The 27,606-nt window shown below is 39.1% G+C and overlaps 2 protein-coding genes across 9 annotated transcripts in view; one reads left to right on the plus strand and one right to left on the minus strand.

Moving 5' to 3' along the window:
• Positions 1 to 473: 473 nt before the first annotated feature.
• Positions 474 to 21,016, minus strand: DDIAS (DNA damage induced apoptosis suppressor). 4 transcript variants are annotated; one of them, XM_008538996.2, is made up of 7 exons: positions 20,650 to 21,001; positions 14,000 to 14,112; positions 12,802 to 12,896; positions 12,336 to 12,464; positions 6,047 to 6,208; positions 4,978 to 5,095; positions 474 to 3,607 (listed from the first exon to the last, which is right to left on the minus strand). In XM_008538996.2, the coding sequence occupies exons 4-7, from the start codon at positions 12,446 to 12,448 to the stop codon at positions 1,010 to 1,012; spliced, it is 2,991 nt and encodes a 996-aa protein (XP_008537218.2). In that variant the 5' UTR covers positions 12,449 to 12,464; positions 12,802 to 12,896; positions 14,000 to 14,112; positions 20,650 to 21,001; the 3' UTR covers positions 474 to 1,009. The 4 variants fall into 4 exon arrangements, with proteins under 4 accessions (XP_008537218.2, XP_008537210.2, XP_070480088.1 ...); XM_008538988.2 differs by lacking the exon at positions 12,802 to 12,896 and having other exon boundaries at positions 20,650 to 20,785; XM_070623987.1 differs by lacking the exon at positions 12,802 to 12,896 and having other exon boundaries at positions 14,000 to 14,108; positions 20,650 to 20,762.
• The window catches only part of PRCP (prolylcarboxypeptidase), a 63,811-nt gene continuing 56,970 nt past the window's right edge, over positions 20,766 to 27,606 (plus strand). Inside the window, exons 1-2 of one of the 5 annotated variants that reach the window (XM_070623989.1) lie at positions 20,766 to 20,857; positions 21,984 to 22,173. In XM_070623989.1, coding sequence (XP_070480090.1) covers positions 22,006 to 22,173 — 168 coding nt within the window. In that variant the 5' untranslated portion in view covers positions 20,766 to 20,857; positions 21,984 to 22,005. Of the gene's footprint in view, positions 21,546 to 21,983; positions 22,174 to 27,606 lie in introns of all 5 variants that reach the window. The other 4 variants (XM_070623990.1, XM_070623991.1, XM_070623993.1 and 1 more) reach the window with 4 other exon arrangements.

Here is a 27,606-nt window from a genome sequence, read left to right on the forward strand (position 1 = left end):
ATCATAGTACTTACCAGATACTAATTGCTGTTTACTCTCCTAGACTGAGAGTTTCTTGAGGGAAGGGGCTCAGCTTTCATCTTGTGGTTCCCAGCACCTAGTACCGTGTCTGGCATGTGGTAAGCACTCAGTGAACTTATTAAAGAAAACAGTGACAGTCTTACATTTAACTCTAAATAGTAAGTTTTTAAATGAGGACCTTTCCTCTTATCAGCAGCCCACAGGTGCTGCTGGGTTAGCTGCTTTTCTACTCTGTCCCCATAGCAACATAAATGTTTGTAATAACCAATTAAAAACTTCGATCATTGCATTTGCTCCCCTGTAGTGAAACGGTCTGTTCTATACCCAGTAGACTAAAATCTTTTGAGATCAATGATCTTGTAGCTTGATATCACAAACTCAGCACAGTAGTTGGCCTAATACATAGCAGGTATTTCCTGAGCTGAGCTGAGCTAAACAAATAAGACTTTAGGTTTTGGTTTGCAAAGGCTTTATTTCTGAACGTGCATGTGATTCTAACAATTACTTTTAACAAGCAAAATTAACAATATTACTAAAGTACAATCAATATAAGATAAAGTGCCAAATTATTTGAATCAGAGTATTCTGGATAAAACACTGGGAAAAACACTGGCTTTACAACAATATAAATATAAAAGGCACAACAGCACCTCTTTTCTATTTGTGTCCCTTCAAGCGTTCTAATTGGTAAGAATGCTTTCCATGCCACCGGAGGCAAACGTTTCCAAACAGACTTGTCTTTTATTTATTTTTACTTTTTTTTTTGCTGAGGAAGATTTGCCCTAAGCTAACATCTGTGCCAATCTTCCTCTATTTTTTTACTATGTGGGCCACAGCATAGCATGGATGCTAACAGAACAGTGTAGCTTCGCACCCAGGAACCGAACCTGGCTTGCTGAAGCAGAGCGTGCTGAATTTAATCTCTAGGCCACCAGGGCTGGACCCAGACTTATCTTTTAAAATTCAGCAGTTGGGTTCAGGTGACTTTTTATGAAAACAATTCAGGAGACCAAGCACTTTTAGTTTCAGGTACTGAAGATGGCCAATTTTCTGAAAATGGAAGGCTACATTTAACTCCTGAACAAGAACCACATCCCAAAATTGACTCTTTAGAAATCCAGCCTGAACTTGTACTGCCATAGTTAGGAGTTTTCTGTTTTGTAACGACTGTTGGAAATATATTCTTCAAATTTAACTCTTTCTTAATTAAACATTTATCAGTTCTTTGTTTGACATACTTCAGTTTCTTTCTTGGTAACTCTTTTTGATCAGGAGAGTTACAGGCAGCAGAGCATTTCCTTAGACCTATGGCTTGGAATCCAAGCATATCTGAAAGAAATACTTTTTTTGTGGTGGGAGGGACCCATTCATCAATATCAGTTTCAAGGCACTCAGCACTAGGACAGTTGTTGAAAACCTCTGGTTGTGTAATGCCAGATATAATAGGGCTTCTGGATTTCTGGCTGGGTGTTCTTATATTTTTTGGACAGCTAGAGGTGGCTTGCTGTGCATCATTTTCAGAGGAAACCCTTGTTTTTTTATAGTTAGCATCAAGATCTGAATAAAAGGTAGGTAATTTTTTGAAAGCTCCTTTTATCCCAAGAATTCTTGTTTGGTGGAATCCTGCAACTGGAGTTGACTGTGAACATGGAACAAAGTCTTGGCTATCTTCAAAATCACATTCTGAATCTGACTGAAAACGAGGTGGAGAGGAGCACGTTCTCAAAAACATAGAGGCAGACATGTTTTGCAAGGAAAATTTTTGTGAAGACTGGCCAGAGTTTTCAGAAAGTGATCTCAGTGAGAAATCAGATTCTGTATGATGATTTTCTGCCAAAGATTTTCCCTGTTGTAACAAAATATCCTGTGATTTCTTTGTAATTTCTATTGCAAAGTCCATTTCTTTAGCACTATCATCAAAGAGATCAGCAGAAGCATTGTAGCTACTTTCATGACGAGTAGAATAGTTCTGTGTTAAGTTATTATTGATTTGTCCATAAGGCATTTCTTTCAATGTATCTGTACTTCTACTTGGACTACTGCAGAGAGCTTCTAAGGGATATGTAAGTTTCCTGCAAATTGTGAAACTGTCACCTTGGTTCTTTGGCCACCTACTATATTGTTTATTTTCTAAGTTGCAAAGTTCAGAAACATCATAATATCTCCTACAACAGAAAGTTGTCAACTTTTCACTCACTTCTGAAAGTGATTTTTCTCCATATCCATTAAAATATTTGATATTGAGACAAGAATGCTCACTCTCTGAAGTATTGAGCTTAAGTGAAATTTCAGCCCTATGTGGCAGAATTCTGGGAGACGTCTTACGAGAAATTGTTGTTCTTAAACCTTTGGAAGATGGTAACAGAGCCGACAGACAAGTGTTTGGTAGAAAATATTCAGAAATATCTCTTCCATTACTACTTATAGAAACAGCCTCTGCTGTGTTATCTGGTTGTGGCTCCTTTTGAACACGAAGACTTGAATTTGTTTCACAGTTGGAAAGGAAGTTATCTTTGCCAGAGTTTGCTTTGACTGCTGTTTGTGAGGATCTTAAAGCTATAGGTGGTGTATGCAAGGCTCCAGTAGTTCTCTGGGGAGTCACAGATAACGTGCTGTGGTCTGCATGTAATTTATCAACATCATTATTTATGTGACGTTTCCTACTACTGGCATCTGTCGGAATTATAGCAATCTCACTTTCGATAACTGCCAGAAACTTGTTTAAGCTTTCAGAGAATGGCAGATCATCCCAAACCTCGGGGTCACAATCCTGGGAGCCACCAGCTATCTCTTCGACTCTGAGTGATGAAGGTGGACGACATGTAGATCTCTCCTGAAGGCTAGGGTGGGCATCTACATCATGATGCTGGTGACATGTTAGCTCATGCTGAGAATACCTAGTTTTAATTTCAACTGCACTGTGGAAAGATTTCGTATTACTTGGCTCAAAGGGCTCTTGCATTTTCAAAGGGGATAAATTAGAGTCAGTAACTCCAATTTCATGATGACTGCTGTGAACTGCACTTGGCTGATTAGCTTGTAAGCCAAGTTCTTCACCCAACTTTTGTGTTGTACTCTTTCTATCCATATATGAAACAAGGCCCCAGGAACCTTCTATGGCATCATGGAAGCTAGTGGAACCAGTGGCCTCTGCAAAAGAGATGTACTTTCTGTTCTGGGGAAGAGTAGCAATGGCCTTGTTTTGTTCTGAAGCTGAAAAATCATCATCACCTGTTAGTTGTGAAACAGAGGAAGTGAGTTCAAGTGATAGCTGCCAGAATCTTGAAAAATTATCTCTGCCATGGGACTCGAAAAAACAAGAACTGCTGTCAGGGCCACATATGCTAATGAGATCACTACTTGAGTGTGTTGAGCTATTAGGTGTCTGGTAGCCACCGTGAAGCTTCCTGAAATCAGAATGCTGCAAAAGCTGACGGAAATAGTCAATGACAGTGAAGCCTGCAACACCTGGGTCTGGTAAAACCATCTGGCAAGCCACCAGCCCTTTAACTTCTCTCCTGCGGTCAGGACACTGATGTAAGAAGTTACAGGAATCTGAACCTTGCCCATGTTGGTTTTCAAAATTCTGTGAAAGAAGTGAATGAATTTAAATGAAAATAAAATTTTGTTCCTTTGACTCGAATGAGAAACAGGGATTTAAAAGGTTAAAACAGATACAACTATAATCCCACCCCCAAATTTCAATTCCTCTAATGTTATAGGCAGAGTAGCATACGTAAAAGAAGTAAACCTTGGAGTAAAGAGACTTGTCTTCAAATCCTGCTTCTAACATTTACTAGTGTTGGGACTTTGCACAAGTTATTTAACCTCTCTGAGCCTTAGTTTTCTTGTTTATAAAATAAGGATAAAAGTGCAGGATTATCGTATGAGCAACAACACATAGAAAACCACAGTGCTTAGCAAACAGTCGTTGCTCAATAAACGGTAACTATATTTCTCATCAGTGTCTGTAAGCTTTGAATGTTTAAGGGAATGTTCTCACTTGTTAAAAAACAAAAGAAAAAGAGAAGGAATTGTCTAAGATTTTTACAAACGAAAGCTCTGGAGCTCCTAGTTTCACCTTCTCTTTGGGTTTTTCTCACTGTTCAGTTGCAACTGGAGTTCTCTATTCTCTCTTTTTTTAAGATTTTATTTTTCCTTTTTCACCCCAAAGCCCCCCAGCAGACAGTTGTATATTTTTTGCTTTTTTTTTAGTTGTGGGTCCTTCTAGTTGTGGCATGTGGGATGCAGCCTCAGCATGGCCTGATGACTGGTGCCATGTCCGCGCCCAGGATTCGAACCAGCGAAACCCTGGGCTGCTGAAGCGGAGCACACGGACTTAACCACTCGGCCACAGGGCCAGGCCCCTCTACTCCCCTTTTTAAAACCTGATTCCAATGTCGACAAAATTTCCATTTGCTCCCTTCAGCATAGACAAGACAGAAAACAATTACTCCTTCAGAGTCAGTACATTCTTTTCACTTTTTCTACAGTCACTTTCATAATTATTTAAGACCATCCTCTCTAACCTATTCTAAGAGTTATCAATACTCAGATACTTTGCCTTCGGTATTAGTTCCCTCCTTCTCCTTTAATAGACGATAAAATTAAAAAGCTAGAGAGTTGAGGAAAAGTTTTACTACAGAATTTGAACAAAGTTTGGAGGGTAAAACAAACACCAAATATTAAAACAAAATATCTAACACTCCAAATTCATAATAAATTTAGATTTTTAAAGCTCTGAAAGCATTTAAACTGGGCTTTTCTGACTTTTGCAAGAGGAAGTTGTCACATATGATATTGTAACAGATCACCTATAGCCTATTTTTATACAGCTTAAAGTGCTTCTACAGGCTTTCATGTTTATGACACCTAAAAACTATTTAGAGAATTCAAATCATTTCATCACAATGGAAATGTTAACAGAATATGAAAGAGAAAGCTAGTCTCAATTACCGTAACTCCAAAAATAAAGCTTTGTCCAAGAAAGCAAGTTTCCACTGCTTTAGTTAACAGGTTCTGAGTTGTATCACTGTCCAGTGTTTCTGGAATTTCTTTAGGATCTTGAATGTATCTTGATTGGAAAGAAAATAAAAAAATGTGAAGAGATAAGCTTTGAAGTTTTAACTTGCCATAAAGTCACAAGATACAATTAGTTTGAAACTGTGGCATGAATCGTTTGAATTATTTTTAGAGAAAAAAAGTGACTGTAAGAGCTTGGCGTTTTGTTCCCTCTAGTTTCTGATAGCCTAGAAAGGCAAAAACAATTGATCAAGTGTGAATAAAGTAGATGCTGCCTAGGAATCAGGCCCAGCTATTATTCTGAATGTGCAGTGGGATTAATGGCGGGATCTCTAGCCCTTCTCTTCAAAGCAGATGGAAGTCTTTCCTCTTCCCTGACAATCCTGCCTGTGGTCCCACTGCTGCCTCTTTCTTCAAAACAGTTTGCTCTCAACTACAAGGAGAGGGACAGAGATTTCCTGTCAAGGGGAGGAGGACAGAAGCCTGAGGGAGAGATAAAGTTTCAGTTGCTTATTATACATCCGTGCATTCTCAGGACCACACCATAATAGGTCAAACTGTGCAGATGAAGTTGCAACGCAAGTGAGAGAAATGACAAAATTTCAACTTCTGATATGCAAATATTCCCACAAATAGCTTCTTCTGCCTCAAGGGACGTTAGCCACTTGAATGCTAACCTCAATTTGGATAATCCTTCAGTTTGAAAGGATCTTACTTTCTTATTCTATATTTCTCTAACTTGGATTAGAGTGTTGTAATTTAATATTCTAACTACAGCTTAGTTGGCCTGAATAAAAGGAGCCTGGTTTAACACCACAATATATATTCAGGAAATAAACAACTTTCTCTTTCTCATTTGATTACTTTTGAAAGGAACTGATGATCTGAGGTTGAGTGATCATCTTTTTACTAAATGCCTATGACCTTAAAAACACATATCTTCAAATTTTACTGATATACTAAAAGGAGTAGCTAGGGAAAAAAATGCTTTAAATATTCTTACCTGTGCAAACCAGTGGCTGTAAGACCAAAAAATGCATCTAAGCAGCTTCCAAATACAGTAATGCCAAATAATTTGTTTGATTCCGCAACTTTTAAAGAAAGTTTATATCTGTAACTGACATTTTCAGCCTCACCAGTAAAGCCACATTTTGGACAATTAGACCTGAGAAAGTGGAGAAAAAAAGTGTAAAGAGATGTTCACTAATTTTTTTTTGTATGATACAAAACAAATTTGGAAAAGTAAACATTAAAGATAATATTTTGTGTACAAATGTACCTACACAACTTACATTCCTCTTAAACTATTTCAGATCAACCTCTTTTGAATTTCCTAAGAGCTACCTTTACTGATTTAAATTAAGTAGCACCAAACTGATAGAAAACTGTGTGTGTGTGTGTGAGAGAGAGAGAGAGAGAGAGAGAGAGAGAGAGACAGAGACAGAGACAGAGGGAGAGGGAGGTATGTCCTTATTGGGTAGCTAAATCATCATTTACATATTGAGGCATATTATGTCTGGGGTTGGGGGGCAAACTAACATAAGGAAGTGAGTACCACACCAACAGAAGACCTGAAATTTAAGGTCTATCTTCTGTTAAGAGAAAAACGTCTGTCGAGAATAATGCATAATCTTGACACATGTAATAAATATTTATATACAAAATACCTAGTTATATTTTTCTCACCATTATAACTTTACTTTCTTTAATTCCCTGGAATATGCTGAGAAGTTACTAGATTACAAAAATTAGGTATGAAACATTTTAACTTGTTTTTAAGACAATATGTAATTATGACCAAAGGCTTTCTTGTCAAAAACTACTGTGTGCCAAGTGTAACTCTACTGTCAAGTGTCAGCTGTGTGGTCTTGGAATAATTACTGAATCCCTTAAACCTCGATTTCCTCATCTGTAAAATCCAAGGGTGAAGAAGGATAAAATGAGACAAAGTCTAAGAAAAGAAAGTAAAGAAATGATCTAGTGCATATCTTCCAAATTAATCAGTTAGTCTGCTTCTCTCTCATAATTATATTAAATATTGTAATGATTACTATTGCTTCTACTTAATGTTTCTCACCTTTCTGGTTGTTTGCAATATCTTTTAACTCTGATATCCATCTTTCACGCTCTTAGTTTACCAAACTAACTCCTTAAAACATCCTATGGTAATGATTAGTCCTAGGATTTGATGCAAACAGAAAGTAATGTTGAAGATAGTTGTATAAATTTGATTGCTGCCAGACAGCCACTAGAGGGAGCCTAAAATCCATAGCTCAAAAGGCGACTATTTTGAACAAAGGTTAATCCTTCATATAAGAAGTTGCTGATTCACCATCATTAGATCTGCGCTAATTATTTTTTTCTTGTCACACTGAGGATGGATCTGTGCCAATCAATTCATATAATCTTACCCAAATCTGTTGGAGTTTGTGCTGTAGTCTGGCCATAGAATAAAGTGAAGGCAATTGACTCACTTGGGGATAAATACTTCATTAGTACCAAGCTCTAGTGAAATGAACTTGTTAAATATATATTAGAACTTCTTTAAAGATTATATATTAATAATGCATTCAGGTCTAATATAGGATTCTTAGAAAATCTTAGGATAATTAATATGCATCAGCATTTTGCAATTTACAAATGTTTTTAATATACATTATTTCATTCTGATAACAAGACATTTACCTCCATTTAGAAATGGAGTAATTGGGGTGAATTTTTGCCCAAGGCGACAGTGAATTTTATGACCCAAATCCAAGGTCTTTGATTCCTAGCCTGGAGTTTTTTTCCTGTATGATGTCTTATGACAACTATAAGAACAATATGGCTACTAATGAACCGTCTTGCAAATAGAAAATATCAATGACAGCCTAACAAAAACTAGGTCTTTTGGAATTAATGCATATACACAGTAAGTACATACTTTAATATAATATATATGTATAATAAAGGTATTTATTTACATAGTTTCCTTTAATCCTTTTGGGAATAAGGCTGGATTGAAATAAATAAATGATAATATGGAGTAATATAGATCAGAGCTTCTCAAAGTTCAATATGCATACAAATCATCTGGGGATCTTGTTAAAATGAAGATTCTGATTCATTAAGTCTGGGACAAGGCCCAAGATTCTGCATTTCTAACAAGCTCCCAGGTGATGCTGAAGCAGCTGTTCCTCAGACCACATTCTCAGAAGCAAGGGTGGAGAAAACACATTCAAATCACAGTCCCCTGATATAACTTCTGGAGGCACCCCTATTTTCCAAAATGTCATAGTACGAAATAGCAGTTTTCAAATTGTTTGGTCTCAGGACCCTTTATACTCTTAAAAACTATAAAGAACCCCAAAGAGCTTTTGTCTATGTGGGTAACATCTATCTATACTTTTAACTATATGTGAGAAATTAAATGAAAGTGAGAAATTAAAATTGAGGAATCTAAAAAATGTTTATTAATTCATTAAAGATAATAGACCCACTATATGGTTAACAAAAAGAACTTATTTTTATGAAAAATAACTATGTGTTCCAAAACAAAAAAAAAAGTGCGAAAAGAGTGGCATTGTTTTACATTTTGCAAATCTCTTTAACACCTGGCTTAATAAAGACAGCTGGTTCTCACATCTCCTTCTCTGCTCAATCTGTTGTGCTATCACATGTCATGTAGCCTCTGGAAAACTCCACTGTGCACTTTTAAGAGAATGAGAGTAAAATGGCGAACAATGCTTTACAATTATTATGAAAATAGTTTTGACCTCAAGGAGCCTATGAAAGGATCTATCTGAAATAATACTCATAGTTTGCTACCTTTTTTGTTTGATCCCAGTTAAAATACAGTTTCATTTATTTTTCTAGATTTGTATACTTATATTTAGTCCAGAAGTAGAAAAATTGATGAGATTAGTGATTCTTAGTGTTTTCTTGATCTTGAAATCCTTTGAAAACCTGATGAAAGCAATGGACTCACTCTCTGAGAAGAATAGACATGCAACCATAACACAGTATTTTACATACTTTGGGGATTGGAGGATTCATATACACCTATAACTTATCCACAGACTCCAAGTTAAGAATACCCAGAATAGATGATTAAATAATGTCCCTTCCAAGTTTACAGTCCCAGGTTAAATTGAATGTATACAAAGCAATGAAAAATATTTTTTAAAAAATGTATCTCCAAGACTTCACATAACACTTCTCCCCAAAAAAGGAGAAAACTATCATCTATGTGTGTGAAATTCAGTTGGACTTGTTTAAATAAGTGATACAAACGTTCTGGGTATTTGGGGGATAGGGGAGAGGACAGGTACATAGCTACGATTCCCGTGTTAAGATAGGGAGAGAAAGTTCTTAGTGTCAAAGACAGATTTCCGGACTAAAGGGACTGTAAGTCCCATTAAGTCACCAAGAAGGGCGATTTACATCTGTTTGGGCTGGGTGGATAGCTTATCTGGACAAATAAGTCCCTTCCCTTGCTTATAACTTGGGAGTACACATACACACACACAGTCATATATATATAAGATCACACATACATACAAGTTAGTTTGGTCCTTCATGTGAAAAGATGATCATACCCACATATATATATACACACATATGTATACCTTTATATATGTGTAAATATGATCATCTTCTCACATGAAGGACCAAACTTCTTATACATATTTTTTTTATATTTGTATGTCTGCATCTTTATGTCATGTAATCTCTTTTCAAGTGAAATCTAACTTGGAACTCTTTCAACAAGAGCTTTCAATGGAGCTCTTGCTGGAACTCAAGTGGGGGTCCCAGAGCCCTACCTAGTATTCTCTAATTTCCGCTATTACTTCTCTAATCCCTCTGTCCCTCTAGAAGCACCTCCAGGGAGCCCTAAGGCTCTGCAGAATGTCATTTGAAAACCACCACTGTTCTAACCTTGGAGGTTAAAAAAATAAAAAATTTAACTCCATAAAATGCAAAACACCTATTATGGTGGTTGTTGCTAACGAGTTAGGGTTCAGTGAAATCTTTAGACATAAGACTTTTCGCTCTTTGGTGTCTCTAAAATCTTCTGCAAGAACAGAGTGTGGCATTCCTCTGTTATAAACCTGCTGTGCTGTAGCAGTGGGGAAAAGAAGGTGAGGAATTTGTTTCCTGTGTTGGTTTACAAGTGATTCCAAGTAAGAAAAAAGGAAAGCAGTAATAACAGAAAAGATAAGCATCAGAAATTATGGGGATAGATTTTTTTGTGTCCTGTCAATGTAACATATATAGAGAATAGGTTATATTTCTGTGGACTATGTTTTCACAGGCAAGGACCAAGCGCTGTGGGTTTTATGTACCTAAATGGTCCAGTCAGAGCTCCCCTTTCCCGGGGCATCTTAAACTCTGGGAAAGAGAGAGGGAGATATGATTCTCGATACAAATCACTGCTAATTTGGAGCCAATACAGTGATTATGATTATAGACAGCAGCCAGACTGTTTACGCCTGAATATGTTTCTGCCACTAACTAGCAGGCTGTGTGATCTGGGGTAAATTACTTAACTTTTCTGAGCTTTAATTTTCTCTTTTGAAGGTTAATATTAACAATAGCATCACCTCATAGCACTGTTGTATTAAAAGATATATTGCTTACAAAGCTCCTAGCATACTGCGTCACATATGGTAAACATTCATTAATATTATCTATTGTTATTACCAGTCTACACAGGTAACAATGACAGTATTGTCTGACCTCAGTTTTTGTTGCAGATTATCTTTAAAAGAAATGACTTAGGAAAAAAATCCAGAGTTTTAAAAATAGTTCACATCTATATATTACCAAGTATGTATCACACAATGTTCTAAGCATCTCACATACATTAACTCATTAGATTCATAAAACAACCCCATCAGGCAGATATTACCTTCCCCATTTTGAAGCCTAGACAGATAATCTAAGTGACTTGCCCAAGGCTATACAGCTATAAATGGCAGGGTTAGGATTTGAACCCAGGGAATTTGGCTCCAGAGAATTATGCTTTTTAATCACCATGATACACTGCAATAGGTAAAGTACATTTCTAATAGATTTGTAATAATAACAGCTACCATTTTTGAAATCCCACTATATGTCATGTATTGTCATTACCTCTAACTCTACAATTATCTCGTATTGTGGGTATTAGTATCCCACTTTAGAAGTGAGTAATTAGGTTCACAGAAGTTAAGTGTCTTGCCCGAGATCATAAAATTAGCAAGTGCAGAGCCTATCTGCAACCCTGTTGTGTTCTCTGAAGCTTGAAATTGTTCTATTACACCACACTGCTTCTAAGAATAGATCCTGATCAAAGGCAGATAGCCCCTGGGTTTTAGTATTTTCAAATAATAGGTAGCAACCTGAAAATGGGTGCACCTAAGACACTACCATATTGTCATTTATTCTTTCATTTAACAAACATTTGTTGCATATTTTCTATGGACTAGACCCTAGGCTGGATGCTGAAGATTTAATGACGAGTAACACAAACAGGGTCGTTCTCTCAGAGTTTACAAATGAGTACTTGAGAGAATGGCTTCATAAAGGGACAAGGATAACCACTGGAAGGATGACTTAGAGTCTAGATGTGGGCTGGAACTGCCAACTCCTCCTCATTCAATGCTAACTAGACAAAAAGAACAGCTAAGAACATCGGTGGCCTACTATCTTACTTACATACTACTAGGTACTTACTAGATATCCTTATCCTCTCCTCCAGGCAGAGAGCGCTCTTAAGGAACTCCAACCCTAACCCCCCTCACTTTGTACTCTAAAGATCAGAGAAGAATCTTAGGCTCTCGGGTATACTTGGCCTGCATCTGAGCACCATAATAAAGTATTATGTGCCAAGCCCTGTTCAAGCTGCTGCTGAATACAGAGATCACTATAACATAGTCCCTATTCTCAAGGAGTTTATTTATTTATTTTAAAAAATAATCTGGGGACCATGCAAAAATAAACCAACAACAAATAGAAAACCCCTATACTATTTCCAGGGATATCCCAGAAGCAGGCTAAGTTTTTGCATCAGGATTGGGACTTAATCTTTAAGAAGTTATTTTTCTTCTCTGAAGCAGGTACTTAGCAAAGACTTAAAGGTAACCTGAGACTTCCCTCTAGTAATAGAGGATTACCAGGCAATTTTATTCTAGGATTTACAGAAGAACCAACCCAAGAGAATCTTATGTCCTAGTATGGTGAATTTAATCCTACTTGCCTTTGAGGCATAGGAAATCTACAGTGATGTACACTTGAATTTCCCCTCTCATGTTTACAGGCTTTACTTTTACCTTTTGGAGACCAGGATTACCCGAGAGAAGCACTTTTGACATGAAGGATATACAAAACTCGAATTCTGGAGAGCAAGAACTGAGGCAAGAAGAAATTTTCTTCTTCTATTCATGTGCTCTCACCGTGGCCTGCAAAACAAAATAGCGATGGGATGAATGTAAAACAAAACAGCCATGGGATGAGTGGCAAATCTTTAACTGTATGTGCCTAATTCACTTCTTAGGAAAACTACTTAACCTCTACTGTAAAGCCAATAGACGTCTTTTGCAATAAGTGTTAATTTATCAAAAAACTATTTTTCTTTTCCCGCTTAATTAAAAGTATTTATAGTAAGATTTAGAACAGAAGTTCAAACAAATGCTCCATCCCAGTAATTCAAGAAAGACAACATTTAGCTTCTCTTGTGTCTTCATAAGAATAGGACTTGCTTCTACCATTAATAGAAGGGAACTTAAATGAACTTACGTGAATCTTTTAAAGAAACTAAATTGGTGGAAAATGGTTCTTTTTAGCTGAAAAAAATCACTTTAACGGATTTCCGTGTGCACATTTTTATATAGCTTGAAGAAAAAACAAAACACAATTCAGATTTTGCAAACAGAAAAATCAAAATGCTGCACTGTCAAAGGAGAGTTCAAAGTGCTTTAAGATCCTTGTAAAAAACACATCAGAGATGTGAAGCAATAAAATAGCAATGTTGTTCTCTTTTATGCTTTGTTTTTAAAAATTCAAATGGTGGTTTATCAAAATTTAAAAACTGATTAGCTTATTTACAGCATAACATAATTGTGCTGAAATAGTCTCTGTACATGTTCAAGATAAAGCTATGTCAATAAATTTTCATTTGTAAACTCATGGCAAAAGCTTTCAATTTCTGAAAGCGGTGGAACTGTTTCTGAGATTGGCATCAGCAAATTTTGACAAAGTAGAAGTTATCGGTTTAAAAATCATAATACAATCTTTTACGTATAGCTCTTCCTAAGGATGACTGTGACTTTACAAATATGGTAACTATGGAAAGGAGATCTGAAAGTGATAGGAAGCCTATCCATCAGTCAAAATAATATTTCTGTGAAAATAAAATCTTGCCCCCAAGGCAGTAAGACAGAAATTTGCAAAGATGAAAGATAAACAGATTTATATAAATCACTAATCTGTTATTAAAGGGAGCATAGAAAAAATAAACTAACCCTGCCTAATTCTTTTTTTTTTCCTTAAAGATTGGCACCTGGGCTAACAACTGTTGCCAATCTTTTTTTTTTTCTGCTTTATCTCCCCAAACTCGCCCTATACACAGTTGTATATCTTAGTTTCAGGTTCTTCTAGTTGTGGGATGTGGGACGCCGCCTCAACGTGGCCTGAGGAGCAGTGCCATGTCCGCGCCCAGGATCCGAACCCTGGGCCGCCGCGGCGGAGCGGGCAAACTTAACCACTCGACCACGGAGCCGGCCCCTGCCTAATTCTTTATTGTTATCTTTGTTTTGAGACCCTTAGGTATGCATGACTAATAAGGTTCTACCAAATACAGATACTTATTTCTAGATTTGGTTGACATCTTAGGCCACATGGTAGTCTCAAAGGCAAGGCAGAATAGGTGATATAGGACACAAGGTGAAGGCAGAAAGAAAGGTCACAGAACATTGCCATTATTAGTGCTACTAACCTCAAGTTTCTTGCCAACTCAACAGATGATGGAATGTATGTCAGCAAAGCCATCTTCCCTCTACATCTCTAAAATCCAGTTTGAAGTAGTGTGTAACATGCTGGTATACCTACCTACGAGCAAGCGGACATAAAATAAGGCAAAGCTCCCTCCTGAAAACGTCATTTCTTCCCTGCTTAAATTCTTGCTATTTAGAATGAAGCCTCAGTTCTTTACCCTGACCCATGAGGCCCTGGGTCATCTAGCCCCTCCTCCTTGACCTCACTTTGGACCACCTCCCCCTTAATCAATGCATTTCAAGCCAAGCCAGAATTCTTTCTGCTCCTCAAACACACCTAACGATTTCTCTTCTCGGGCTTTTGTGCTTACCTTTCTCTTTGCCTAGAATGTTCTTCCCTTAGTTCTTCAAATGCCTGGCTCATTCTCATCCTTCAACCTTTAACTCTAATGTTACCCCTCAGAGATCACCACTTTATCTCAAGTAGACACAGCTTCCTCTTCGTTTCTATGATATCACCTAATTTATTCCTTTGTGGTACTAATCATTTTTGTGATATACGCAACCGTGAAAATGCATGTATCATCTGATATATTTTTGTTTGTTCTACTTCTGCTAGTCTGAAAGGTTCATGAAGACAGGGGCCTATCTTATGCTATCTATCTATCTATCTATCTTGTGCTCTACTATAGCCCCAGTGCTTGGCATCTATTAAGTGCTCAATAAACAGTCATTGACTAAATGAAAACTATAAGCAAAATCTTGCAATTTAAGAAAGCTTTTATAACAGAGTAGGTATATGACATATTATAGGATTTTTCTCCTTTTTCATTTAAAGCTCCCTTAAGAAAGACTTTATTAACAAAAAGAGGATGGCTTTTTGTTTTTCCTACATCTTATGCTACTGCACTTCTATAGTCCTACCGTTTGTTTTTTGCGTCTATTCTATTCTATTTTCTATTTGGTTTTATTCCCCCTAATGCCTTTTCTCGATTCTCCTCCTTGTTCTTTATGCGCCAGCTAACAAGAACACAAAAGTAATCTGAGTTGTGTTCCCCGTTCCCCTCCCTACCCCCAAATACTCCCCCACCACAATATGTTTCACATTTCTGTGCCTTTGCTTTTTTTCACTCTTTACTCTGTCTAAAATCTTCCTTCACTCTCCTGGCTAATGCTTATTCTTCTATAAGATCCTTCGTAGGGGGTCTCCATCCCCAGGAAGCTGTCCCAGGTTAAGTGACCCTACTTCCTAATTTATCACTTACCACATTATAGTAAACTCATCTGTTTAACAGGTATTTCTGGAACCAGAATAAGATCATAGAAGGACCATCATTTTATACTCCCAGTGCCAAGCTCAAAAATTGTCAGCCTGAACTTCAACTATTATCTTTCTTCCTGATTTTCAGCTTTCTTCTTCCTAAGCCTGTTTTACCATATACCATTAAATATAAAATACAATTTTACCAAAATAATTTTATATTTGTATATGCATTAGAGTGTACAGAGTAGTTTCATATTTAAAACTTATTTTAATCATTATTTACATTTTATCCTCATTTCCAATTTTTTTCTTAATTGTGGTCCTATTATGAGCAGAGATTATCTTCTTTAGGGCTCTAAAACAGAATTTTATATTGTACCACAACTATATGGACATTCACCAGATCACATTCTTTACACAATTGTTATCACACTCAAACTTTAGGCAAGGGATTAAACCTGTAAGATGACTAGGACACTGTGCTAAGTGCCACGAGGAAAACAATAAAAAATAAGATATTTCCTGTCCTAAAATGTTTATTAATTGGGCAGACAACTCATCAATAAATGAAAAATTTACATATGCAGAGATATTTGAGATTAATTTCCAAATTGTCCAAGCACTAACTGCTATATTTTTAAAGGTAGGTTGGTTAAATCGTCTTTATTTAAGGTTTTATTGCCCTCTAGTGGATCAAATAACTATCTCTAGAAAACTATTTATAACAATGGCAAATTTGAGAATTGAAATGAAAAAGGTCATTTAACTATTTTTACTATTTGTATTTCAACTGGCAAACTTTAGAAAATGGCAAAAAGACTTCCCATTCATCATCTGGTGGACCAAAATGCAATAATACTCTTCAGGCAGTTACTGTTAGTTATTCCCTGTGCTGTTTCCATGGTATTTCCTTTATGGAACTTGTCATTTAGTTTCTTTTGTCTCCCTCTCTACTGCTTGCCTTGCAGCATGGTGAATTCATGTTTGAGGCATAACTGAATGAAGCATCAGGAAGGAGTAAATACTAAAGTTAGGAAAATATAGCAACAGACTTGGGAACAATTCCAACGTGGTATCTCTTGCAATTTATCTTTCTTCTCAATTTTATTGGGAAGGATGGTGATATAGTATTACATTTCTTTCAGCTCCATCATAGTCAGCAAACCACATTCCAATTTAATAAGCTCAGTATATTTACTTATCAGTTATTTATTGCACAGCTGCTAAATACCAGGCATTGGGGATAACATAAGTGATGGATAAAAGAGATAAGGTCACTAGACTTCCAGTCTGGTGGAAGAGACAGATATTAAACTGATAATCACAAAAAAATTTAACTGATTTTGTGGCAAATTCTATAAAGGAAATGTAGGTAATACCATGAGAAAACATAACAACGGGACTGAGCTAGTCTTAGTTTAGAGGGATGGGGAGAGAGAGGAGGATAGTTAGGAAAACACATAAATCTTTTTTTGAAAAGTATTTTCTCTCAGAGTTGTCACATTAAAGGTGATTTTTATTTTCTTCATATATTTACAATATTTTATAAATTACTTTTATAATTAGAAAAATCAATAAATATAATAAAAATACTGAGCAGGGAACTTAGCAATAACAGAGAAAACCTTGGGTCCTCTTCACCTCTCACACATAAAAGTAGAAACAAGGTTGTTGAGATGGAGACGGAGAAAAGTGTAAATGTTACCGTAGGTTGATGGGAACTAATTAGGGTCTCAGTTTGCTTTTGTTTTGAAGGCCCAGAGATTATCCAAGTCAATAACCAGGAATGAAGACTCTGATAGACTTACACATTAAAATATGAGGGGTACAGGTGGACACGTTATAGAGCATTTTTAATTTAACATGGAATACTCTAGAATACTTGCTTTCTCTCCTAGTCAAGTCATATGGGGAGCTAAACCAGAATCCAAAGATGCTTTCCTAATTTACCATGAAAAAGTATCATCACAAGGAAGGGACATATCTTGAGCCTATATTTTTCTTTTGGGTATAACTACATGTTAAGCCAAATTGTAACGCTGCTTGAGGAAAGGGCGTAAGGTAAACCAAATATTTAACGGAATCAGGCTAATATAGCTGATGCATCCTTTTCACACTAAAGAAGGTTTTGTCAATGGGCCCAGATATATAAGCTCATTGATTTCCACCCCTGCATCCTATTTTCATACTAGCCAAGTGTTTTTCAAACTTCAGTGTGCGTCAAAATCACCAGAAGGGCTTGATAAAACACAGATTTCTGGGCCCCAATTTCAGAGTTTGGTTCAGTAAGTCTGGGATGAGGGCCCAAGAATTTGCATGTCTCACAAGTTCTCAGATAATGCTTATGTTGCCCACACTGGAAAACCACTTGCCTAGCCACTGGGGCTGTCTGATGGTGAGCAACACTTGTGATTAACACGGTCATAGCTAAATCTTAAAGCCTGAGAGCATTTCAGTCTCTTTCATATTACCTTGTAATTCTTTGCTCTAATCCTATTATCTGGTGGCTTTTCAGCTTAACTCCCTCATTACCAAGTTCTTAGAAGGCACCTTAATAGTCTATGAAAAACCATGCCCATGTATGTACTCACACCAACACACTTTTTTCTCATTTGAGCTAGATTAGAAAATCTGGAATAATTCTTATTAAATGTTAGATCATGGAGAAAAAATTAATTAAGGAATGTGAATTGGCTTATGGGGAGGGTGATGAAGAGAAGATGGAGAAGTGCAAGATGTGGATCCTATTTTAATGAAGTTTGTAATCCGGTTGGGCTCATAATTTCTTTTGCAGGCTTTATGGTTCTCAAAGTGCTTTTACATCATTATCTGATCCACTTAGAGAAATTAACTAATTCAAGGTCAAGAAGCAGGTGGAATCAGGTCTGGAATTCATGCCTTCTGATGGTAGTTCATCAGTCTTTCTAGTCCATTACATTGTTTGTTCAAGCTTCACACTTAAATTATTTGCATTTTTCCCAAGGCTGTGGCCAAAGGATGAAATCACTCCTTTAAAAAACTAGTCCCCAGTTCTAACGACATACGGCAAAAGAGATATGACTAACTATTCTCCCTTTCTTCATTCCTCCTACACTGTTCTTGCTTTGCAAGAAAATCTTTGTCACTTTGTTGCTTTCAGATTTTCTGTTCCATAGTTTACAGGCCAAGAGTCCTCAGTTATGGGAAGGGTGGCTATTTTGAGTTGTTTTCTTAAAATTATCTAATGGTGTCTTCCAAGGTCACATACTTTGTATAATTTTTCTAAAGGCAGTCATAACAAGTCTCTGATAAATGATTTACTGACATTAACATGAAAATTCTAGAAAAGGGAGAGGCAGGCAGGAGACAGAAAATCAAATTAAAAAAACCAAAGGGACAAAACCTCTTTTGTTTCAAGAAATACTGGTGAAAAACATTTTTAAAACGTTACTCAGATAATCTTAGTGAGTGCAACACAGTTTGTCCATTGCATTTATGACAGGTAAAGTTCTATTCTAGGGATGGGGAGGGCCACACGGTTACAGAAAGAAAAACAGGCTCTTGAGTTCAAGGAATTTATAATCTATTGGCTAAGACAGACAATATATAACTACCAATGAAGTGACACAAAGGTACACACAATATTTGCAAGCTTCAGACTTCCATATCTCAATGCTTACCTGAAAGCCAACTATATATGACGTCTCATAGACATCTCAAGGTTTAGTAGGTACAAAACTTGAATTCTTAGTTTCCTCTCAAACCTCTTTACTTGCAGTTTTCTCCATCTCAGTAAATGGCACTACTCACCAACCAGCAAATCAGGCCAGATATCTAGGAGTCATCCTTGATGACTCTTTTCCTCAAGTCCCACATTATACCCATCAGTAAGTCCTTGAGTCTATTTCCATATCTAAAAACCATCATTTACTTCCCCCTCTATGTATCATACCACCACTTTAATCCAAACTGCCATCATCTCCTGCTTATGGTGCTGCATTAGTCTTGTAACTGTGAGATTAGCTCCCTGCCCACCTCTCATACAACTGTCCTTTCTGAATCTTTTCCAGCAAGACTGGTCTTTTCCTAGGTTCTCAACATTAAGATGCCAAGCTCTTTCCTGACTCAGGGCCTTTGCAAATTGATTCACTCTGGGATGTCCTTCCTTTTCTCTCTTGCATGGCTGGATCACTCTTATCTTTTAGGCCTCAATTTAAGTGTCAACTCCTCAGAGACCAACCTAACTCAAGTAGGTTCTCCTGTTATTCTTAAGTCCACCCATACAAGGTTTAAGTTTCATTAGGACAGGATTCTGTCTATCTTGTTCACCACTGTTATTCCAGCATCTAGGAATTCTTGGCACAGAGGAGGGAGGCACTTAGAAACTATCTGCAGAATGAATAAACTAACTACTGGGTGCTTTGTGACTCTATCCTGCAGGGTCAGGAAAGTCTTCCTGACTTAAAAGTCTTCATAAACAGAGACCTAAGGAATGAGTGAGAATTAGCCAGGCTGGGGACCAGGTCAGAAGAGGTCTGGAGGTGAGGGATGATGGTGCAGTTGAGGAACTCAAAAAGACATTCTGTAACAGCTGGAGCCCAGGTCTAGAGTGGTGAAGAACAAAGCTGGAGAGGTAGGCAAAGGCCAGACAGAAAGGGCCCTGGAAACCAAGTTAAGGAGTTTAGACTTAAACCTGGGGGCACACAGGAACGATGGAAAGGTTTTACACGGGGAAATGGCATGATAAGATTTGCGCTTTATCAGCCTGGCCATGTGGAGACTGGATTGGAAAGAAACAAGACTAAAAGAAGGAGAACCATCTAGGAGCCTCCCATCATAGCTCTGTAGCAGTCATGGTGCTGAACCAAAGTAATGACAGTAAAAGTGGCGAGAAATGTACGGATTTGAGATATTCCAGAGGCTGGTATGAGTGGCTGGATGTGAGAGAGAAGGAAGGAATCTAGAAAACTTTCAAGTTTCTGGTTTGAGCACACCGCTCCATTAAGCACTTTTCCCTTTGGGCCATCCATGCAGTTTGGGAAAGACCCCTTTTGAGCACATAATTATTCGGCATGGCAGCCAGCTGAATGTGCATCTCTGAGCTCCTCCAAAGCTGGAGTAGCACCTTTTCTTCTCCGTATTCCGGCTCCAGATGCTCACCCATGTCTAGCTGGATGCCACAGTAAATGTTCAATAAACGCTCGCGCAGCGATTGCAACACCACTGTCTAAAACGAAAATGATCGGCCTTTTTCCTCTTCTCCCTTCATGGCCTTCCTTTGACAGAAAAGACCCACCCTTGGAAAAACAACGTATAATGCTCTGAGTCTCATTCATAATAAAGCTGAAGGCCTCATTAGGAGTGTCCAGCCCTTGCGCCCCCCAAGAACCTCTCCCCGCAGCTCCTCACCTGAGGCAGAGGGCCGGGACCCTGCCCGGGCGAAGCTCCGGCACTCAGCTGGCAAGACTCAGCCGCAAGCCCAGCGCCCTCCAATCGAATCTCCCGCGTCCCCTTCCGCCGGAAGTGACGCTTTGGCCGTGTTTCCTCAGAGCCAATCAGAAGACGCGCCGCCGCGAGATTCTGAGCATGGGGAACCACCATTTTCATTAGACTTGGGGTAAAGCCTGGGCTTGGGGAATGTTCTTCCTCGACTGGTGGAGCAGTAGGACAGTCTCTAAAGCTGTTTTTGGGGCAGCGCTGAGACAGCTGGGCGTAGAGCTCCCGGGAAGGCATAGCAGCCGGCGGGAGCGCCCCTCGGACTGGGGTTCAGCGGGGCGACTGGAAGAGGCGTGGAAGCTGGGTGAGGGGGTTGGCGGAGCGGAGAAGACGGAAAGGGCTCGGCCCGGGGCGGGGGCGGGAGGAGGGCGGAGGCAGGGCCTGCAGCGGGCTCCTGGGTGCCGGGAGAAGAAAGGGGGCGTAACCTAGCAAGGACGGGTCCGAGGGAGATTCGCGGCCTGAGTGGGCCCCAGGCGACCTCCGTAAGGGATGGGTTTGGCAAGCCAGACGGAGATTTGGAGTGAACCACTGACGGACTACCGTAGGAGGTGATCAGGCTGACATACTCGAGGGGCGGTGCAAGGAGCCACACCGAGCGGTCTGCGAAGCCGTACTCCAGTCTGAATACCCTCCTGTCTGAATGACCCAGTGCAAGCCTCTGCGCCTCTCCGAGCCTCAGTTTCCTCATCTATAAATGGGAACAACAATCATACACGACGCATGAGATGCTGTGATGGTTCAGTTAGATGAGATAATGTGTGTGCCATTATGCCCAGTGACATGTAGTGAACGATCACTAAATTGTCATGGTAGTTATTATTACTATTCTATGCGATTTGCAGAGGGCAAGGGGTGTGGCAATGGAATTGAGTCGGACAGGGCTGGATTTGGTGGTGACGATGCAGGCGGAGATTTAGGGTGAACAGGCGGAAAGGTAGGCTTGGATGCTGTATAGGACGGGATTCGGCTGTCAGTAGGAGGCCCTGGGGATGATAAGGGCAGACTTGAAGTGTGACTACAATGTAGGTGGACTCTAAATAGGGGGTGGCACGACAGGGAAATGAAATGCGGCGTTCCCTGGGCTGGAGACGGGGGCGCTGTGGCTTGGGTGACTTGGGTTTAGGCGGCGTTACTGAGGGGCGTGGTGGCTTTGGGTTTCCTTGGGGAGGAGCCTGTCTGCGGCAGGCGGAGCTGCGGGCTGGACCCTGCTCAAGCTGCCTGCATCTGCCGGTCTCCTTCCCACTCAGACTGCAGCCGCCAACCTGAGCCATGGAGCGCCGCGCCCTTCTGCTCCTGCTCCTCGCTTTCCTGACGCCCGGGGCCCCCATCCCCGTACCGCCGGCCCTGAAGGCCCTCAGCAACCTGCACTTGTCAACCAGATTAACATCCCGCCCCGCTATAGACATAAAGTACTCGATTCACTACATCCAACAAAAGGTAAGGCGGGTGGGCGGGAGGGACTAGGGCTTCTCAGTCCCCAGCCCAACCGACGGGACCCCAGGCACGGGAGCCCACCAGGAATTTCAGACCCCTGATGCCTAGGACTTGTCCGGTCTTTGGCTCACAGTTTCCAGATGGTGGCCCTAAGTCCCCGTTCTGTTTAAAATCTCTCCTCCCGTTATCAGTAATTTAATATCAACCCTGGCTCCACACTGTCTTCAGCAGTTGGCCACAACAGTCACTTCAACTCCTCCTCCTAGAGAATGCCCTAATCCAAATTCCTTTCACCTCCCACCAAATTCAAATTATTTAATGCCAGCTCTGGTCCCTGCTCCGTGGTGACAGTCATCCTTTGTCCAAAAACAGCCCCTAAATACAAATTTCCAATCTTATTAGATAATATCTAATATTTATTAAACTTAAAATGCCAACCTGTCATTTCATGTTCAGCTCAAAGTTGATTTTTAATCCTTTTATTAAGAGTTTTTAACCTTCCCTTTTCTGCATAGGACAATATATATGTAGCCATGCTTGTAAAGGAAGTTGTAGGAGTATGTCAAGATTTGAGGGTGGGAGCGGGGGTGGGGGTTTAGCATCTCCATGGCTCTGAAGCTTGAGTTTAGAGGTTTAAGATAGGTTTGATGCCTTTGTGCTTGGCCTTAGCATAAGGGATTCCCAACAGGCCTGGATGGAAAAGTCCATGCTGTGTGAAATGACAGGTTCTCTTACAGTTCTGTATTTCTAGGAGCCTGTGTAAACATGTAAAAATCTCCGTGTAAACAAAGATTTGGGAAAGATTGGGATTAGAGAGTGCAAGAATCTAAGATTTGGCTTTAGGAGTCAGATAGACCAGGATGCCACTCTGCTAGTTCTGTGACCTTGGATAAGTCACAGTACTTCTCTGATCCCAGTTTCTTGATCTGAGGATTTGGTGATGTTTAAATGAGAGCAGATGACATGTCCCTAGCAGAGTATCTGGCCTCAAGTAGGCACTTATTAAATTGATGGTTACTGATCTATAGGAATTTTGAATAGGAATTTGGGATAGAGGGATGGCATGAATTTGTAGAATAACATGTAGGAAATGGTTTTTAACCCAGAAATTTAAATTAGAGTTTATGAGGAAGAGAAAGCATTTTAGTTGTAGCAGAGTTACCAGGAAATGGGTATTTTTCTCAGGCAACTCACTTAAATTAACTCTCTAGGCTACAGTTTCCTCATTTGTAAATTGAGAGATTTGGACGAGGACCAATGTGTTTTACATTTTACTGAGGAAAATTAAGGGCTCTTTGGGGAGCTGTCTCAGAGGGATGGTGGGTGAAGGCCCAAGCTGAAGCCACGTCAGGGTGCTCTAGTACCCCCTTTCTCCCTGACCTCTTTCAGCCTGAGCTATATGCCTGTATCTGTTTTATCTACTGGGATTCTGTTTACGACTGTTTGCAGAGTTTGATTGCTGTAGTAAAACTGAAGGGAAACTATCCAAACGAGTGTCTCTAAAATCCCTTTAGGAATGATGAAAAAGAGAGAACTATCAGCAGAAAAGGGGGGAACGAAGGGGTAGAAGAGACCAGATGATCTCTTAGTGCCAAATTTATATTCCTTCACTGTAAATTCTTTTCTTGATCACTTTGCTCTTTAGAAATATAATTTAAGGTCAGTTCTTTTTCCATTTTTGGTGATTTGCAAAATCTGTTTGGCTTTACTCAGCCACCTTTACCCTTCTGGCTTACATTTAGTTAATATATTAGGACAGATTCCACTTGTATGTTTATTACCATAATAATAATTTTCCTTACATCAATTACAATTGAGTTTTATTTTGTTTTTTAAGAAAAACTTCGTATATGTATTTATTGCATATAATGGTTATATAGTAGCTAATTTCTGGACTGTAGATTTTTAGTTGGGACTGACTATGTATGTGTAAACCAACTTTAATTTTTTTAGTTAGAGCACGTGAAATACTTTTTATGCCTTTTAATATTAAATATTATTATTATAACTGTAAGGCTCAGTTTTTATTTGAGGTTTAATTTTTATCAAACTTTATAATGATTTTCTTTATCTGTGGTTATATCTGTCCAGCTGGCTAAGCTATTCCCAGCTGTCCTTATATGCACATAAGCTCCATGAATGGTCTCTGTAAAAAGTTTAGCCCGTGGCCCTATCCCTCTCCTGCTGAGAAATCCTTCATAACTCTGATGACTTGCAGGATAAAGGTCAAACTCCTTGGCATTGTTCCCCACTGCATAACCCCAGCTGGCCTTTCCAGCTTCGTATCGTGCCATAAGCCCCACTTGCCCCCTGCCCCCCAACACACACATACACTTTTAGCAACACAGACTCAGTTGAATGTTGCTGTGTCAGAAATTCTATCTAGAGTACCATCCCTCTTCTCCACTAGTTAAACTCATACTTCTATCCCAGCTGAAATGTTACCTCTTCTGTGAAATCTTCTTAAATTTAGAGCAACTTAGTTGGTCTTTTTTCACTCTGCACGCTTACTATTTTGTATGTATCCCCCAGCCAGGTGGCACCCTCCACTACCCAGAAGAACCCATAAAAAATATAAAGCACAAGATTAATATTTGTTGAGGGAGTGAATGAATGACTATCCAAAGAAAGCCTAAATGAAGCAAAGTCTACCATCATTTAATTGACATAAATCATTTTTTGTTTACTTTTCATTTTTTACTTCCTGTCTTTACCAATTATTTTTTCTCTTCTTTAGAAATCTTCAAATGGTTGATTTAGTAGGAATATTTGATTTCTTTTATCCAGAATAACTGAATCAGGAGACTAGACAAAGGATAGTATATCACTTGGGCACTTCAAGGCTCTGGGTGCATGTGTGATGCCAGTGTTGTAAAGAGCTCCTTGGGATGGGTGGCCTGTGGTTACAAAGTTTCTCTGCTTCTGCTTACCCTCCACCTCCCACCCCAGCCCCTCAGATAAGACTGTGAGTCCTGAGGAAAGAGAATGGGTCCTTTCAGGCCATCGTCTTCCTCAGGGGTGAAATAGAGAATAATATCTACTGTATTAGTCGGGGTTCTCTAGAGAAACAGAACCAATAGGATGTGTCTGTGTGTGTGTGTATATCTCTTTCTCCTTGGAGAGAGACTGATTTATTTTAAGGAATTCGCTCATATGATTGTGGAGGCTTGATAAATCTAAAATCTGCAGGGTAAGCTGGCAGGCTGGAGACTCAGGGAAGAGTTGCAATTTGAGTCCAAAGGCACTGCCTGCAGAATTCCTTCTTGCTCAGGAGAGGTCAGTCTTTTGTGCTATTTAAGCCTTCACCTGATTAAATGAGGCCTACTCACATTATGGAAGATAAATCTGTTTTACTCAGAGACTACTGATTTAAATGTTAATCTCATCCAAAAAACACCTTCACAGAAACATTCAGAATATTTGGCCAAATATCTGGGCACCGTGGCCCAGCAAGTTGACATGTAAAATTAACTATCACATCTACCAATGTTGTTGTGAGGGTTAAATATGGTAACACATGAAAGCACGTGCTCACTGCCTGGAACGTGGTAGGAACTTAAAGAACTTGATGGCATAACTGCTGGTTCCTTCCCCATACTGTCCTAGAACCACACTCTCCAGAGTGTCATACATTTCAGATTCATCCGCATGCATGACAGTTGCAGTAATGCCTCTTCTAGAAACCTAGTGGTCAGTCACCTATACTCAACTCTTCCTCTTTAACTGCTGACCAGTGTTTATGTTAGAACTCTGCGTCTTAGCCCAGCGTTGAGCTCATGGTCCCCGGCTGCGGCAAGGCCTTCCCACAGCTCCTTCCTTGTATGCTGTGAGGCAATCACACCAGTGGGCTAAGCTCTTTTGATTTATGTACATCTCTTACGGTTCTACTTTCAACTCCTGTTCTAGGTTCCCCCTTCCCACTCTTGTCATGGTGTCCCTGATGTCTAGTAAAACGTAGCGGTCTTGGGCCCCTTGCAAAGGCCTATTGCTCTTTCTCCTCCTCCTCTTCTTCTTCTTACTTTTTCCCTCTTCTCCTCTTATTGGTTCATCTACTGCTGGCCTTCGCCTTAGAACTGGAGTATACCGTCACAAATATTATGTAAATTCTGAACTGATTTCTGGTTTTTCTCACAGAATCATTGTCAGAAGGGGTCTTGGAGATCATGTAGTCCATTCCTTAGATGAATTGACCTGGATCTATATTATGGAAGGTCAGGAACTTGATAGAGCTTGACTGCCATAGAGGTTTGAGAATGAGTTATGTTTCTACTTCTACCTGAATACCTTCAGACAAGTTACTCTGAGCTTCCATTTTTATAATCAGCAAAATGGGGATAATTATACTACTCATCCCACACATTTGTTGTGAAATAAACTGGTATGTGTAAAGTGTTTATTTAGCACAGTTTATATCACTTGGTAGACACTCAATAAATGGTAGATTTATTTTTATTTTATCCTGCAGTTTTTTAATGTGTGTGGCTTTAACTTAACTCCTCTCCAGTCAGAATAAAGCACTTAAATCATCCCTTATCATACCTAAAATAGTTATTCTGGAAAGAATGGAAATCTGTGTGAACTCTTTTCCATTACATAAATAGTACATATGTGCCTTTTTATCAGTGGGATGTAATTTAATACTTGTAAGTAAGGCATAGAAATTTAACTTTTTTCCTTGTTTGAAATAATTTTCTTTCACACAAGACTGATACATACAGAAAGTCATATGAAGCTATTTCTATTTTTTTTGTATACTATTTTGAGTTTTAGTCAATTGTGGAGGGGAAAATATGATAATGAATGTATCCTTTTAGGTTTTTCCAAATGCCTTCTCTCTCTTTTTTTTTAAAGATTTAATTTTTTCCTTTTTCTCCCCAAAGCCCCCCGGTACATAGTTGTATATTCTTCATTGTGGGTCCTTCTAGTTGTGGCATGTGGGACGCTGCCTCAGCGTGGTTTGATGAGCAGTGCCATGTCCGCGCCCAGGATTCGGACCAACGAAACACTGGGCCGCCTGCAGCGGAGCACGCGAACTTAACCTCTCAGCCACGGGGCCAGCCCCCTAAATGCCTTCTCTTTTTGATGATCATACTAAATCTAACACAGTCTTTCTGATTGTAGAGTTTTGAATGTATTACTAGTTAATTCTAAAATGTAATTTCACAGTAAAAATTAATTTTAGATTTTGCATTGTCATGTTATATCTCTCTGTCAGGATATTGCAGGAACATTGTGCTTTAGGCACTTAAAACATTTTCAGAGTTTAGGTTCTCGTATTAGCCCTGCCACTAACTCATGTTGTTACTTTGGGCAAGTTGCTTAACTCTAGATCTCAGTGTCCTAATATGTAACATAAGAGGATTGGATCTGCTGATCTCTGATGCATCTGTAATTCTGTTTACTGAGTGCCTCTTGTCACAGGAGACTGTATTAGGA

This window comes from Equus przewalskii, chromosome 6, assembly GCF_037783145.1.
Source record: "Equus przewalskii isolate Varuska chromosome 6, EquPr2, whole genome shotgun sequence".
In the NCBI taxonomy this organism is placed as follows: domain Eukaryota; kingdom Metazoa; phylum Chordata; class Mammalia; order Perissodactyla; family Equidae; genus Equus; species Equus przewalskii.